Raw genomic sequence first — 16,023 nt, forward strand, 5'->3', positions numbered from 1 at the left:
GGTGTATACTATACATGACATATGAGTATACATGTGTTACAAAATGTGTCTTTTTTTAGGTACACCCGAGTGTATGATAAAATTAGCGAATTAAGGATATAAATTACTTCGTGTATAAGATTTCTTAAATCAAATCTGAAGAAAGAAAGAAACATCCTTTCCCTATCCAACCCGTCTCTCTCTCCTATCTTAAAGTTCCACCCACTATCTACCATTGGGATCCACATCATAGATTCCATTCTTTAATGAAATTAGAAACAGAAAACAAAAAAAAGAGGAAGCAGAATGAATCAAAGATCACCCATATATAGACCAAAGGGACCAGTATTTATTTATTTTTTATAAAATACGTGTAACAACTAACAAGGTACAACCGGTTGTATAACTAGCCGACTAGTAATGTGCATAAAGCGAAATAATGGAGCCTCTTGTCGATATCAACAATATCAAGATTCACGAACAAAAGAAATACTTGTATTACATAGAAATTGATCAACTGATTGACTGTATTGGAGTAATAAATGACCAAAGAATTACCTAGCTGGGAAACAACTTTGCAAATAACCCAGATAGGTTTCCATTCTATATTTTCTCTTTAGTTTCTGTAGTAATAATAATAACAATAATAATAATAATAAATAATGAAATAATATTGAGTAAAAAAATAATCTTGATGAATGTTCTTCAACTCCCTCCTACTGTCAATTGTAGTCTTCTGAATTTTGATCTTTTTTTCCTGGAAAATATAAATGAAAACTTTGGTTTTCATTCTCTCCAAAATTCAAGCTTCAGTCCAAGTATTACTGAGCAGCAATCTGATCAAGCCATGCCCCGAAAGCCGAACTGTCCACAGATTCAGCCTGAGAGTTAGAGTTTGAACCATCAGCACAAAGCATTGAACCAGATACTGCATTACTCTGCACCTCTTTATTTTCGAAAGATGGTGGGTCCTTGACCAATGATCGAACCCAAGAAAGATCAGGCTCCTCCAAATGGGTCAAGTCTTCACCATTGATGGACCAATCAGCTCTTCCACTGGATGAAGATTCCCACTTATTGGACCATGAACCCACCACACTCATAGGAGAACCACCCATCTCACCACTCTCGGGTATGAGATCACGCGCACTAAAACTGCGCATCTGCTGCTGTTTGTCGCGCAAAGCAAGAGCAGAGAACCGAGCACTGAAGGAAGACTGAGGTGATGACATCATACTTGGTGAAGATGGCCCGAATGATGGCTGTAAAAGGGTATGATGATGATGATGATGATCAACTTGTTTGGGGGAGAAAACTTTGGTAGTATTTATAGGTGACAACATGCTTTGTTGCTGCTGCTGAAAATGGTTAAAAACTGCTGACTTGTGTGAAGGAGAAAACAAGGGTTTGGGCCCTGTTTTGAAATTCTCGACCCGGCCTGGCCCACAGCCATTCCCAGAAGGAGATAGTGGTGGTGTGAATGGTGTGGCGGATGATGATCCAGATGGTGAACCAGGAAAGAGATTCAGGGCAGCAGCCATATCAGACTTGTGTGAAGGAGAAAACAAGGGGTTGTGCCCTGTTTTGAAATTTTCAGCCCTGTCCGGCACGATGTAAAGCGGGCTTGGTGTGTAAAGTGGGCTTGGTGTGGGCTCAGTCCATAGCCCGACCCGACCCGGCCCACAGCCATTCCCAGAAGGAGATAGTGGTGGTGTGAATGGTGAGGGTGACATGGCAGATGAATATCCAGATGGTGAACCAGGAAAGAGATTCAGGGCAGCAGCCATATCCATAACAGCAGCAGAGGTCACTGAACGGGGTGAAAGAACAGCAGCAGACCCCGTTGAAGCATAAAGAGGTCGGAGTTCCTCAACGAGATGTGCAAAGAAGCAAACACGGCGATTACAGCTCGTTCCGTCTTTACACAGTCTAGTCCTATACTGTGCTGGATGTAGCCAACACTCGAACACACCATGAGCATACTCACACATATCACCACGTCTACAAGTACCCTTGCGAAACTCGGGACAAGGGACACAGCTGTAATGGTACTTCCTAGGGTCCCTTCTCCTAGCATTCTCCCCCGGATGGACAAACGGGCACTCGGTCCAATCATGGGAATAAGGTCGAGAACAAGGTCGGACCTTAAACGAGTACATCCGAAACTCATCCGTGGAATAAATGGTGTTCTTTATATCGGGTAAAGACGGGTCTATAGGGTATTCCTTCTTTGAGGACATTGGAGATGAAGGAGGAGCAACCTTTAACCCATTACCTAAATCACGAAGATCTTTCAACCCATTTCCTAAATCACGAAGATCTTTCAACCCATTTTCTGAATCACGGAGATCCTTCGGATAAGTAGAACCATGACAAGTAAGCAAATCTTCAATGGCAACTTGCAGCTCGGGAACCATCCGCGAGACAGTGATCACGTCACACGGACGGTTCTCTTTGGCATCAACTAGACTCGGGTCAGCACCATGGGCTAACAGCAGCTTCACTGCATCAACAACAACAACAGACCCCCCAGAAGCAGCACAATGAAGGGCAGTGCACTTATCAGTGCCACATGACCTGTTTACATCCACCTTCGAGTGAGAAAGAATAGCCTTCATCACATCTAAACTCCCATACATGGATGCAACCATCAACGGCGTTCTGTACTCCAACACCATCCCCCGAACAACCCCCAATTGTCGGCCATACCATAAACCAATCTCGTCGATCACAATTGGGTTCGACTCTATACATTGTTTAAACCCTTCCACATCATTATCAGCTGCAAGCTCAAGCAACTCGGAAAAACTAATCTTAGATTCAAAGGTTTCACTGTCATTGCTCGTTTTCACATCCATGATCAAAGCAAAACTTCCTGACAAAAACACCAATCTTAGAGCAACTCTAGTGGTTAAGAAAAGGGAATTGCTCACAAAAAATAAAAATATGTGCGCAGGTAGCCAACCATTGGTACTTCGATGACATAAAAACTCTTACAATCTTGTAGCTATTTTGAGCAGATAGTGAATAAAAGAAAGGAAAAAGAAATAAATTGCTTTATTGGTATTATAGACCACCAATGTGAAAATTTATAGCTCTAGCCCTCAGTGTCTAACTACATAAACAGGGCAAGAACTCGAAAATCAATCTGATAATCACACAAACCACCCTCTAATCAGCCTTTTTTTTCTCTCTTGAATACAATATAAACCCAGATAATCAATCCATCAATCAAATTAAAGCAGAAAATCAACAAAAAATAACTCTCTAATGCAGGATATCAGGTTTAATAATAACAGCTTAACCACTAACAAAGCTCAAAACACAGAATTTGATTTCATTAAGAATATGATATCAGGCTAAATAACAACTCCCAATGAAAAAGAATCCCACAAAAACAAAGTAATTAAGAAGAAATAAAACACATGAAAACAGATGAAATCATTTATAATAAAAAAAAACGCTTACTGAGTTCATATGGATGAATTTGATTGGGAGCAGAAAACTGAATATCCCTCTTCTGAATTCTTGAAACCCCACCACCAAAAATCACAAATTCATGGATTTACCAAAGCTCGAATCCCCATAAAAAATGGAGCAAAACCCATTTCAAAGCAACTCAAATTAATCAAGATTATTTTTGTTCTTTCTTCTCCTCTTTTCTTATTCAAATGAATCACACTAAAAAGTAAAGAGTGGAAAAAAGTAACGTATTTATGAAGATGAAAAGATTTGAGTTAAATTAAATTAAATTAATTTAATTTGAGTTTGATTTGTCATTGAATGAACAAAAGAATAAATGAACGAAATCCCTGTCACTTTCAGACTCTTGAGTTTTTTTTTTTTTTTTTTGAGAGTGAAGAAGATGAAGTGAACAGAGACAGAAAGAAGGGGTGGAGTCTGTTTAAGTTTGCAGGAAAGGGAGTGGGGGGGTTAATGGGGACGAAAGGGGGAAGGGGAACCGGAAGAAGTGGTGAGTGATGGACTAATGGGAGGGTAGGTAACTGTAAGAGTATGGGTTTGGTGACCGGATAAAACGGTGGACCCTCTTAGTGGATTTTTTACTTTGGAAATTCAACTGAATTTTGGGGGGTTTCTTTTGTTGTCTGATGAGGAGGGGATATAGCTAAATATGGTTGTGGGCCGGGCTGGGCTTTAGGTCGAGCTTGTGGGCCTGGCCCATGCTAGGTCCACTCTTTGTCGTGTCTGGACGAGTTGGGTTGAAAAGTTCAAAATAGGTCTAGGACTGTCGAGTCGGGCTGTCGTGTCTAAGCCTAATTTTTTCTAAATTTAGCGTGTTTTGTCGTGTCAGGTCGAGTCGTGTCGTGTCTTGTCGTGTTTTTTTCCAAAAAAATGCGGCTCGCGGCATCCTGCTCTTACCGTGCTTTTTTCGTGGTCTTGTCGGGCCGGGTTTTTTCGATGTAGGGAGGGTGGGTGGGAAGGGATGTGAAAAACTGATCCGGTCTGATCGAGAATCCGACAAAATCAAAGTAACCGATTGATGACCAGATTTGACAACTCTAGATAATAAAGCAGGGAGGGTACTTTTTTGGTCCAATTTCATTCTAGGTTAGTATTTCATTCACTCGAGTGTACGACACGTACCGGATATGTTTAATTTGTAAGAAATTTATACAAACCGTAAAAATAAAAGTTGTGTGAAATTGAGTTGAGTTTTTTTTTTTTTTATTTGAGGATTGAGACTTGAGAGTTTGGGTAGTTAGATTTAACAACCTACTTTATATACGAGGACAATTTGTCAAACAAAAAAAAAGGGGAAAAATACATCACATTGGATGTTGGAGCAAACTAGTGAAGATAGGAAATAGCAATACATCAAGAATCAAGATTGATTCGTCTTTGTAAGAGACTTTCAAAATGTATAAGGATTTTAAACACTGAAATCTTGATCAAATTCACATTTGGTATCTTATTTTATTTTTCAAAAAATGTCACTATAATTGCACTTTTCGATGTCCACCATTCCATGCAATAGCAAGTCCCCTAAACACTCTCTATAGCTCGGTTAGGGACGTCAACGAGCCAAGTTGAACCGAGTATTAGGTTATTTGAGCTGAATTTGATAAAGAAAATTCCGAGCTCGAGTTGAGAGATTCTATTTTGCTTGTTCATAACCTAAGCGTTCGCATAATGTCCACTACTTCCAATTAGATTTATTACATTTGATAAATAAATATTTCGTAGCCCTTTGTAAAAAAAAAAAAAAAAAAAGTAACCCTTCAATATTTAACCAAGTAAGTTTCAAGTAACACTTAAAGTTCGTCGTTATACTTACACTTGAACACTTCTTTCTAAGTTTGAACGAAAAAAGAGATATGGACCAACTCACTAGCCCGATTCGGCATGAAGAGCTGCCAAATAGGATTAACAGTCTGTTGCGGGTCGGGTATAATCGATTCGGATAATATAGTTGTGCGGGGTCATTGTAATTATGCGAATTGAATGTGTGAATTTTTTTTTCGGGTCACTCCGATTTTTATCAGAAATCGATTGGATCGGATCAATTTTTGACAAGCCCTCACATGACTAGAAATTGTGCAAACCAAATTCCAAACCCAGCCCGAAAAAGATAGCCCCAATATTGCGGATTTTACGGTTGTGGACATGAGATTCGTAAAAAATCCCGATCCGACCCGACTTTTAATCACCTCTTAAAAAGACCCATAGGCCCAATTCCTAACCTTCTAGTGGCCCATTCCTTAATTTTCTATAGAAAAGGGAAAATAGACAAAATGAGTAATAAAAAATTAATCCAAAAAAAAAAGACAAAACCCAAAAAACAAGGAGAAACACATCTTTTTCTCTCTCGCTTCCCACATCTTCTCTGACCTCCGCGCTGTATGAAAAGCCGGCGGCGGCGGCGGAGGCAATGCCGACTTCAGCGACGAACAACCGGCCGGAAGATTTAATTGTCCGACTTTCATCGCCGGAAAATCAGACGAAGTTCAAAGCACTAAGAGAATTGAAGAATCAGATCATCGGAAATCGCACGAAGAAGCTAACATACGTAAAACACGGCGTTGTAGTACCGACCGTAGTGAATTCTCTCTCCTCAAATGATTCATCCGTCGTCGTTCAAGCGTCGGCTGTTATCGGAAGCTTCGCATGTGGTGTTGATGATGGTGTTAAGGCCGTGCTCGATGCCGGCGCTTTCTCTCTCCTCTTTGGTCTGGTCTCTCATTCCGACGCTAAGGTAATTGATTCTTTGATACACTGTTTGATTTGTTTGGATGTTGAGTGTAATTGAATTGTGTGTTTTGCTAAATTTGGAAGAAGTGAAGTTGGAAACTTTGAATTTTAGGTTGAATTATGATTTGATGAAATGGTGAATTGTGAAAATGGAGCTGGAAGTGTAAAATGAAGAGGCGATTATAGAATACGTTAGAATCATGAATAGTTCTGATGATAATAGATGCTGTTTTCTGATTTACGTTTTAATTGAATGTTTGATTGTGAAGTAGTTAAATTTTTTTAGTTTTCTGCTGGAAATTGGTCTGGCCAATGGATGAATTGTGAGAATGAGCTGCTGGAATTATGTGATTATAATGATTGTTTGATTTATTAAGAAGTTGAGTGGAACTTAAATAAGAGGTTGAACTCTGTGTATTTTTGACGTAGAGGTGTTATAATTATTGAATTTTAGTTCGAAATGTAGTCTAATGAATGTATGAATTGTGAAAATTGATCTGGTTTTGAGGTAGCTTTGGACGTACGAGAGGGAATGTGAAAGGAAAAGGTGGAGTGTCTCTATTTTTAGATTGATGTTGGATACTGTGAATTTTGTAAAAGTTATGTAAAGTAGTGTGTGTGCTAACTGCTAAGACTGTTAGCCCTGTAGTATCAAATTCTCGATTTTTGCTCATATTCGATTTGTTGAATGGGCTCATTCTGAAAAGTCAGCTGGTTTGAGTTGATTTTTGAAGTATTAGGGGAAACATGAAATGAAGAGCTGATTTTGAGGAGGTTTTTAAGGAGTTTCTTTGATTTGCGTTGGACTTATGAAATTTCCAGAATTTATGTTGATCAGAGGAGAAATGCGGGAGCAATTGGTCAATTTCTTCTTCAAAAGTTCTGATTATATTTAATTGATGGAACGGGTTTGTGTTTTACAACTCTTATTCCATTTTGTGTTGATTAGGGGAGGGGGAAACAGCTAATCTGTGATGGTAGTGAAGGAGGGAAATTGAGTTAAAAGTTATGAAGGCGAAGAGAGAAAACGTTTGTTGTTTTCTGCTTACATTGGGTGTATGAGTGTATCCATGTGGTCGTCTTTTGCCAACCAATAAAAAGGGGATACTGGATTTCTTTTGGATATTATCTAGCACATATTATGAATTTAATATACTTTTAAAACTAAGGTGTTCAATTTGTATGAAATGGTGATCTTGCAGTCCCAAATTAATGCATGTGTTACTAGTGAAAGCGGTTTCCCTCCCAAAAATGTTTCCATTGGACCATTTCTGGGTCTCAACCAGATGCAACTTTGCAATAATGAAGGTAGGTTCTGTTTATATAGTTTTAGCAGTTAGCACCCACCTGTGTATGTATGATGCAATTTGAAGCCTTCAAATGTTGTCAAAGATTACATGTTATTGATTTCGTGTGAGCTTTTTCTATATCCCTTTAGCGGTTTAGATTCTCCTTTTTCAGTGACGCAACAAAAACAAGTGTTATATCAAGTGATGTCCAGTTCGGCCAATGCTAGGAGTGGGTTTTAACATCTTTAAGGTGACATCTGCCGATAAACCTAGGATCTTAATTTGGTGTTACTTGTATTAAAACATTTGTTGATCATATATTTCATATTACATAACTGTGGTCTACTGAACAAGAAGTACTTAGGGGTCGTTTGGTTCACCGAACTGGAAAGGAATGGTATCAAAGTCCATACCAGGGAGGTATGGATTTAAAACTCCAGTCTTGAACTGTTTTGTTGAACCTTGGAATGGATTCTATATCCATTCCTATCACTTGGTTCAATCTTGGAATGGTTTCTATTATCTCATCTTTTTATTTCGCAAAAAAGTAATACTATAAGAATAAACCTTTTTTTTTCCCAAATGTGATGTGTATCAAAAACGTTTCCCACAAATGCTTTATTAAAAATCAAGTTATGTGTTGCTAATTGTTCAAAAAACATTAATAGCCATTAGCCACTCTAAAAACTCCAAACAAATAAAAGTTCCTTTAAAAGGTCAAAGATAAAGGAGTTAGCACGTAGAAATTTATTACTGTAGTGTTTCCACTTTAAGGAAAAACAAATGTTGTTCCTCATAGAAGAATTAACAATCAAGCATTTAATGAAAAATACTCCAAAGAACAACAATATCATCTTCTGAATTATGTACTCAACAAGCCAACTTACAAGTTCACGACAAAATGAAGGATATCAGTCAAACAGATCATACACAGATCCAAACCATCCAATATCAATTAAAAAGTAGGAGACCAAATTTTGCTGTTTCACTTTTCACGCCGGAGAAGATTGATGGTCGCTTGATCGTAGGTGGTGTGCGGTTGGTCGGCGTTTATCTTTGCAGCCTCTCTCTTTTGTGAGTTAGGGTCTTTAGCTTGAATTGAATGGATTTTGGATCTTATGGTGTGAGGTGGGTATGGGATTTTAGGGGGATGGGGTGGAGTTAGGACCCCTTCGTATGAGACTCCATAACAAAAAGCCCCAACCAAACAACATGGATAGAATGGATTCTAACTCCATTCCAAGATGCCCAACCAAACACCCCCTTAAAAAATCAATCTCAGTCCAAACATATCTATTCATGGGAAGAAACAAAGCTTATTAATTTTATTTTATTTGTTATCTGAAATAAACCTCAAGGTATGTATATGCAGGAGCAAAGGGTTAATTCACTTCACATGTGGTTGCTTTTCTATGTGCATTCATCTGTTTTCTTTGCAGTATAATCAAGAATTTTGTTTACGCGTTTTCTTGATGATTTGAAACCTTTAATGTTATGCAGGTTGTGGATGCTGCTGCTCGATCATTAAAAATGATTTATCAGTCAAAGTTGGCCCCTAAGTATGATTTTCTTTCAACGGAAAAGATGTGCTTTCTTATTTCGCTATTGAATAGTGAAGGTGAGAATCTTACAGGGCTCGGTGCTACTATTATAACGCATTCATGCCAGATAAATGCAGAGCAGAAGGCGTTGTGTGACGCTGGCATCTTAAAGAAGCTTTTAGATCTTCTGGAAGGTTCTCTGACACAGAGAGATGCTAGTTTGGAGGCTCTAGCCGCTGTTTTTAGGAATAATCCTGATGGGAATTCAGTGTTTGTTGAAGCCGATGGTGGGAGAGCTTTCAGGATTGTATGTGAACTGACAAAAGATAAGTATCCTCGGACAAGACTTTTGGCCTCCATGTGCTTGATTGCTTTGTGGAACACTTCACCATGTCATCCGCGAGATGTCGGACTCAGAACAAAGCTGATACATATACTGCTTGAGCTTCTTGATGATCCTGGTCAAGTTGGCGATGAAGCTCCTTTTGCTTTGTCCAGTTTGATTGTTGGAAAAGAGGATCTACAAAAATTAGCCTTTGAAGCAGATGTTATTGACAAAATGAGCAAGCTTCTAAAGAAAGACTCATTGCAAGCTAAACGTTTACAGGGGATTTTCTTGGCTCTTGCTGATGTATGCTCAAAGTTGGAAGTCTGCAGGGCAAAGTTTTTATCTCTTGAGGTTTGTGTTTCTATATTAGTTTTCCCGAACTTGAAATTTGGTTGTAATGTTATGTACTTGTATGGACCAGTCGTTTATCTTGATTTTATTTCTTTTTCCAACTTGTGTTACTGCCAGATTGTGAGGATCCGGACACCTTTCTGAAATCTTAGTGTGTGATAAATGACAATATATAAATGATAGTATTTAATATGCTTACATCTTGTGTGTGAGTGTGACCTTAGAAGTTGTTCACAGTATATATGATTATAATAAACAGAGATTATTGTCATAGTATTTGTTTGACCTTTTTGAAACCTTTACATCATTGTAGTTTAAACCTTCCTTTCCCTTTTGATTTGAATAAACTTTTTGTTGTATGACTTGAAGAGCAGCCAGGAAGACAAACTTCAAAGATTTTCCAGGAATTTAAAATTGCCTGATTAACAGTTACTGGTAAAATTATGAAGAGGGCTGTTTAATTAAGAACTTGATTGTAATTAACTTTAATTTTCTTGCGGTTGGGAAGGCGGATGGAGCTGTGACCTCATCATAACGTAATATGAGTTCTTAGGATCTTCCAAAGAGACTCACCTGGTAGAATTTCATGAGTCTTGAGATGTCGAATTTATGAGCAAATACCTGGGGATGCAAGTCATGTAACCAATAGTATATACTCCACTTCATAGTAAATATTGAAAATAATAGTTTGTAGTTAATTTTTTTTACAGTAATTGGGGCATGCCAAAATATAAAAGTAGAAGTTATAAATGTGATTAATAAATCAAATGGTGCATAATGTTTGGCATTGTTGATTTAGGTCCTCAAGTTGGCAGCTGAGGCATTAAATCATGACTGCTGTGAAGTACGGATTGCGGCTTGCATGTGTTTGCGGAGTGTTTCTCGGTCAGTCAAGGTTTGGACTTTTGATATCTGTGTGAAGGGTTGCATTTCATTTGTATATTTGCTCATCTTGGAGGCATGATCTCATATTATACTATTTCAGAATTTGAGTGCAGGTGTTTTCATGAATGAACTGGTCATGATTCCATTGATACAGCTTCTAAATGACGCATCAGCTGCTGTCCAGGTACTGTTATTCTCTCTTAATAGTCATCTGCTTTGTGTAATATGCTACAAGTTCTGTAGAATTCTATCTCAAACAATAACACTGCAATGACTTTCTTGTCCTGGGGTTGATAGTTACGGAGTATGAAGTTATCTTCATTTCAATCTTAACCAACTAACTGTCCTTTTTTGTAAGCTACTAATTTAGTAACAACTTAATTAGAATGCTACTTCCTAAAGTGCCCCTACCCCTCATTTTGATGCTGATCACTCAGTACAAGAATACTTTTAGAATAAGTTTATAATATGCAAGGGTACTTAAGGAGTTAAGGGGGGTTTGCTATAGCAATATCAGCCTGATTCCATTTGGACACAAATAACCTTTATTAGTACAAATTTAGTATTTTATTGGTCTACCAATACACTACTAATCAGTACCAATTAGACTTTCTGCAAAATCTTTATTGGTACTAACAAATCCAATAACAAACTAGTGAATACCAGTAAGAGTCACTTGTGTCCATTTTGGACACAAGCGGTTCTTCATTCTTGTCCAAGACTTCCTCGTACATAAGGAGGTTTTTTGTTCTTGGAACAGTTATGGTTTGTGGGAAAAGGAATTATCTATCCATTGACTCATTCCCCATTGTTTTCCTTGAGAACTTTGTTTAAGGTCTGAGAAATTAAATAATGTGGGTTGTTGCATGGCACTGTTTGATTCTAAAAAAATACTGTTTCCAGCCTATTGCTAACACTGTTTTCTTACATTTGTATGACACTGTTTATTTGGTTTGTACTGAAAGAAGCCTGACCGCTGTTTGTTCTGACAAGAAAAGTCAGAATGCCAGACTAAATAATCAGAATTCAGAAGTGTCAAATTATTTATTGCTATTGTGATGAACTTTGGGTGGATCTTCCTTCTCATAGAGAACGTTGGAATGAATCTTCCTTCTCACATAACCCAATTTATTTTTCCTTTATTGTTTAGGTTGCAGCACTAAGTGCTTTAAGTAATGTACTGGTGGAATTTACAATGCGTAAGTCAACCTTTCTTCAATACGGAGGTGTCAAACAACTTTTTCATCTGTCGACATCAATGGATTCTACTGTCAGGTTGAATGCCATATGGTCTTTGAAAAACCTGATCTTCCAGGCTGAGAACCAGTTTAAAGAGGGAATCTTTATGGAGCTGACACCTTCTACGTTGTGGAGTCTCATATCTGGTAATCATTGTTGTTAACTAGTTATAGAAGAACTTTTGTTAGCATAAGATAATAGTTATTTCTACTTAGTTGTGATTGGCCCCATTGTATATATGTGCATGCAGATCATGAGCCTGCAGTCCAAGAGCAAGCCATCTGTTTTGTGCGCAATCTTGTCGACGGGAGCGTTGACTCTATCGAGTATATCTTCAGTGAAGAAGCTATCATATTCCACGCCATTGTAAGACAACTGAGGAGCGCTTCCAAGTCCGAAGTCTGCATTCAGGTTAGATCTCTTGAAAATTATAAGGCTATCTTTAGACTGAACAAAATGTGTGTTGTTTGTTGCTATGTTTCTGAGTTGATTGATGAATCTTCGTTCTGTGTAGTCAACTAGTCATGATGAGAGACGTCTTAATGTCATAGCCCAAATCAATTGACAACTATACTACGTAATTATGGACATTTGCGCTGGGGATTCCCTCCCTGGTTAAGTTTTTACGGGAAAGTAAAAGAAGTATATATTACTGTACACAACAGCTGCATTGTTCTTTCTCCAAAGATAAAAGTTGCTAGAAACTGTGTTTGATGACTGAAGTAAAACCGTAAGTGATTACTGCAAGGACTTTGTGTTCAGGATTCCAAATTTGAGCTTGGGTAAATTGCATTGTATGGAGTCACCCCAGCTTCCTTTTAGATTCAGTGAAAATTTCACACTCAGTCTGAAGCAGATTTATGTTACTTCCACTCAATCAAGTCTAAAGGTGATGAGAATGGTTGTCTTAATCTCCACAGAACTATTTCAAGGAATTCTTTTATCTGTTGTCATAATCTCCACATGATCTGGTAATAAAATACAGCTCTCATGTTTAAATAGTTTGAGCTTCTACTTGGTAACGCAATCTGAAACAAATTAAGATATGCGAATAACAAACACCAAAATGCATTTGTGAGGGCTCGAACAGGGGACCGAGTTACCCATGTGTCCCTTGCACAGCTGCACCTGCACCAGTGAGAGGACTCCACTCATGTAGCTTCTCTATGCCTTGCTACCCGCTACATATCGTCATGCATACACTATTGTGTAGAGTTGGCAAATGTGTCGGGTCATTTCCGTGTTTGGTCTCGTGTCGTTTTCGTGTTATAATATTTATCAAAACTATCTAAAAAGTAAAATAATTGCATAATATGACATTAATCTAAACGGATCGTGTTCGGCTTGGTTTCGTGTCGTGTCGTGTCGTGTCAACTTCATGTTTTCTCTCAGTAACTTCGTGTACGTGTCGTGCCGGTTTCGGTCGTGTTGTCGTGTCGTGTCAAAAACTGTCAGCTCTACTATTGTGGGAATCAGTTTCTTGCCCTTTTCCTGTATTCACCTGCTGTAGGCGGTTTTAGTGTCAACTACTGCTAACATCTTGCTTCTTCCCACCTCTAAAGAAGCTCACTTGGAATAGGGGAAGTGGATGTAGTGATGATAGTTTAGTGATTCCCCACCCTCTGATTTCCCCATTAAATGATGACACTTGAGCCAATGTTACATGACGCTATTTCTGGAGCCAAGTGTTCTCTGCACCCTAAACCGTCCCACCCACCGGTCCAACACCCCCTAACTAAAAAAAAAAGGAAAAAAGATAAAAGAGAGACTAAAAAAGTGTGGGTGGGGAGTTTACCAGAGACAGTACTGATCTATGTGTATGGATGGTCCTTCTATTTTTCTGATACATAGCTGTTGCTTATGTATACGAGTCCCCTCCTGTAACTGCAGAACAAGATAGAACTTTCCAAATATGTACTAACAAATTAACAACTAGCAGGATCTTGTAAGTTGTGGAGTACATATTTTCAGTTTGATGGCCCACTTGCATAGCGTAACGTACTAATGTCTTTCCATACTTGTACGTTGCATCATTACTTCATATTTGGAACTTTCTTGGCTTTACTCAATGTCACATTGTCATCTGATCTCTTTGTTTAGTCACTTGGTGGAAAGAATCATATTTTAAGTTAATATGTTATCAAGATCTCACAAAACCTATGTTTATTCTCCAACTAACCTATATTAACTCAAGTCATCGATAAATGTTTTCTGATACATAGCTGTTGCTTATGTATACGAGTCCTCTCCTGTAACTGCAGAACAAGATAAAACTTTCCAAGTATGTACTAACAAATTAACAACTAGCAGGATCTTGTAAGTTGTGGAGTACATATTTTCGGTTTGATGGCCCACTTGCATAGTGTGTAACGTACTAATGTCTTCCACAATATACTTGTACGTTGCAGCGTTACTTCATAATTGGAACCTTCTAGGCTTTACTTAATGTCACATTGTGGTGGAAAGAATGATATTTTAAGTTAATATGTTGTAAAGATCTCACAAAACCTATGTTAATTCTCCAACTAAAAAAATATCCTATATTAACTTGGTCATCGATAAATGTTTTGACACTTTGATATCTTTGGTTTATTAACGTTGTCTCAATTTGTTTTTCTCCTGCTAGGGAATGTATGTACTTGCAAATGTAGCAACTGGAAACGAATTCCACAAAGAAGCAGTACTACAGCAACTTCTCCCACCAGTTGGTAGTGATGACCAATCTGTTTTAATCAAGCTTTTGCAGAGCAGTGATGATAGGTTACGTACAGCAACTGTTTGGACTGTGGTAAATCTCACTTTTCCCAGCAGCCCTGGCGCATATAGCCGGCTTCTCAAGCTACGTAATGCTGGTGTATATTCTCAGATAAAGAATATGGCGAATGATTCCTGCCTTGATGTTAAGGTGAGTCATTATAACACAACCTTAAGCATTTGTGCCTAAGTATATATATATTCTACTCCCTTCGTCCCATTTTTATAGTCCTGTTTCTATTTTGGGCGTCCCAAAATTATAGTCCTGTTTCTTTGTTTGACCATTAATTTCTCACTTTCCAATGTACTATATTAATGAAAAATGTACTATATTCCACTTCCCCATTTACTACATTTCCTTTTGCATGTACTATATTCTACTTTCTCATACAAATCAATAATCAATGTACTCCCTCCCCATTTTGTTTTTTACGTTTGGTATCATGCATGCGATTTAATAAATAATAATGTGAATAAAGATTCTTTTTTTTACTTAAACAATGCAAAATGTATTTAATTAATACTAATATTTTCACTTTTGTCCAAAATTTAACATTGAGTAAATGAGAAAAAATTAATGTTTCAATAGGAAAATGTGAGAAATTTAGGAACTTTTATGTTATGATATAAAAGGAAATATTCCAAGTGTAAAGATTTAAAATGGGACACTAGAAACGGAAAGCGTTAAGGATAAAAAAATGGGACGGAGGGAGTACTATATTTCAATCTCTCATATACTATATTCCACTTTTCTTAAAACCCGTATTTTAGTCAAACAAGGCTATAAAAATGGGACGGATGGAGTATTATTTCTGTAAATTACATCTGATATTCTTTATATTTTTCTCCCTTCTCGTGTTTGCAGCTTCGTGTGAGAACTGCATTGGGGCAGTCGATTGCGTGTGTTGACAACTCTACCTAGTCTTTCTTCAACCACGAAGAGGCCCTGATGTAATATTAGAGTCCAAGAGTTTGCACATTTGTTTGTAACAGAGATCTATAGCCCTATATCCAGTTTTAGGGCAGAAACAGACTAAAACAGTAAACACCGAAAATCTGCAGAATTGCTGCTCAAAGATTGCACACTCTCTGAAAAACAAGGGATTTCGCGGCTCAGAGTTGAGAGTAAGAGGATTCCAGCATTTTGGGGACAAACAAACACCTAGATTTTTCATATTATTGCTTAAAAAAAGGTCTATTACAGAAAATTGTTGTAGATTTACAGATTGTTGTTTAGATTCTTGATATTGATTATTCTAAGCTGTATTTGAGCCGTGTGAACAAGGGTTTTGCCTCTGTGCCAGTAATTGTTGTAATTATTGTAATTGTTGTAATTGCATCATTTGCACAGTTGCATTAAGATGATGATTTGTTTTCGGCCCACGAGTTGCCGTATTTGTGCTCTCGATGTAATTTGGGGAGTTTCTTTGGGGAGTTTCTTTAACCA

At 37.8% G+C, this 16,023-nt stretch overlaps 2 protein-coding genes across 3 annotated transcripts; one reads left to right on the top strand and one right to left on the bottom strand.

The window, feature by feature from the left end:
* Positions 1 to 452: 452 nt before the first annotated feature.
* Positions 453 to 3,927, bottom strand: LOC110801504 (zinc finger CCCH domain-containing protein 24). 2 transcript variants are annotated; one of them, XM_022006873.2, is made up of 2 exons: positions 3,448 to 3,927; positions 453 to 2,850 (listed from the first exon to the last, which is right to left on the bottom strand). In XM_022006873.2, the coding sequence occupies exon 2, from the start codon at positions 2,835 to 2,837 to the stop codon at positions 801 to 803; it is 2,037 nt and encodes a 678-aa protein (XP_021862565.2). In that variant the 5' UTR covers positions 2,838 to 2,850; positions 3,448 to 3,927; the 3' UTR covers positions 453 to 800. The 2 variants fall into 2 exon arrangements, with proteins under 2 accessions (XP_021862565.2, XP_021862560.2); XM_022006868.2 differs by having other exon boundaries at positions 453 to 2,854; positions 3,448 to 3,900.
* Positions 3,928 to 5,743: 1,816 nt separating this feature from the next.
* LOC110801495 (uncharacterized) lies at positions 5,744 to 15,971 on the top strand. Its single transcript, XM_022006864.2, has 8 exons — positions 5,744 to 6,193; positions 8,979 to 9,698; positions 10,498 to 10,593; positions 10,684 to 10,767; positions 11,734 to 11,968; positions 12,073 to 12,233; positions 14,449 to 14,727; positions 15,442 to 15,971. Exons 1-8 carry the CDS (start codon positions 5,870 to 5,872, stop codon positions 15,496 to 15,498), a joined length of 1,956 nt encoding a protein of 651 aa, XP_021862556.1. The 5' UTR covers positions 5,744 to 5,869; the 3' UTR covers positions 15,499 to 15,971.
* Positions 15,972 to 16,023: the final 52 nt, after the last annotated feature.

The sequence above is a fragment of the Spinacia oleracea genome, chromosome 4 (assembly GCF_020520425.1).
Source record: "Spinacia oleracea cultivar Varoflay chromosome 4, BTI_SOV_V1, whole genome shotgun sequence".
Lineage (NCBI taxonomy): Eukaryota > Viridiplantae > Streptophyta > Magnoliopsida > Caryophyllales > Amaranthaceae > Spinacia > Spinacia oleracea.

Bases quoted from the DNA above. Each gene is read 5' to 3' on its own strand.
- LOC110801504 (XM_022006873.2), bottom strand. From the start codon at position 2,837: ATGGATGTGAAAACGAGCAATGACAGTGAAACCTTTGAATCTAAGATT.
- LOC110801495 (XM_022006864.2), top strand. From the start codon at position 5,870: ATGCCGACTTCAGCGACGAACAACCGGCCGGAAGATTTAATTGTCCGA. The intron at 6,194-8,978 runs GTAATTGATTCT...AATGTTATGCAG, and splicing joins TCTCTCATTCCGACGCTAAG to GTTGTGGATGCTGCTGCTCG. The intron at 11,969-12,072 runs GTAATCATTGTT...ATGTGCATGCAG, and splicing joins GTTGTGGAGTCTCATATCTG to ATCATGAGCCTGCAGTCCAA.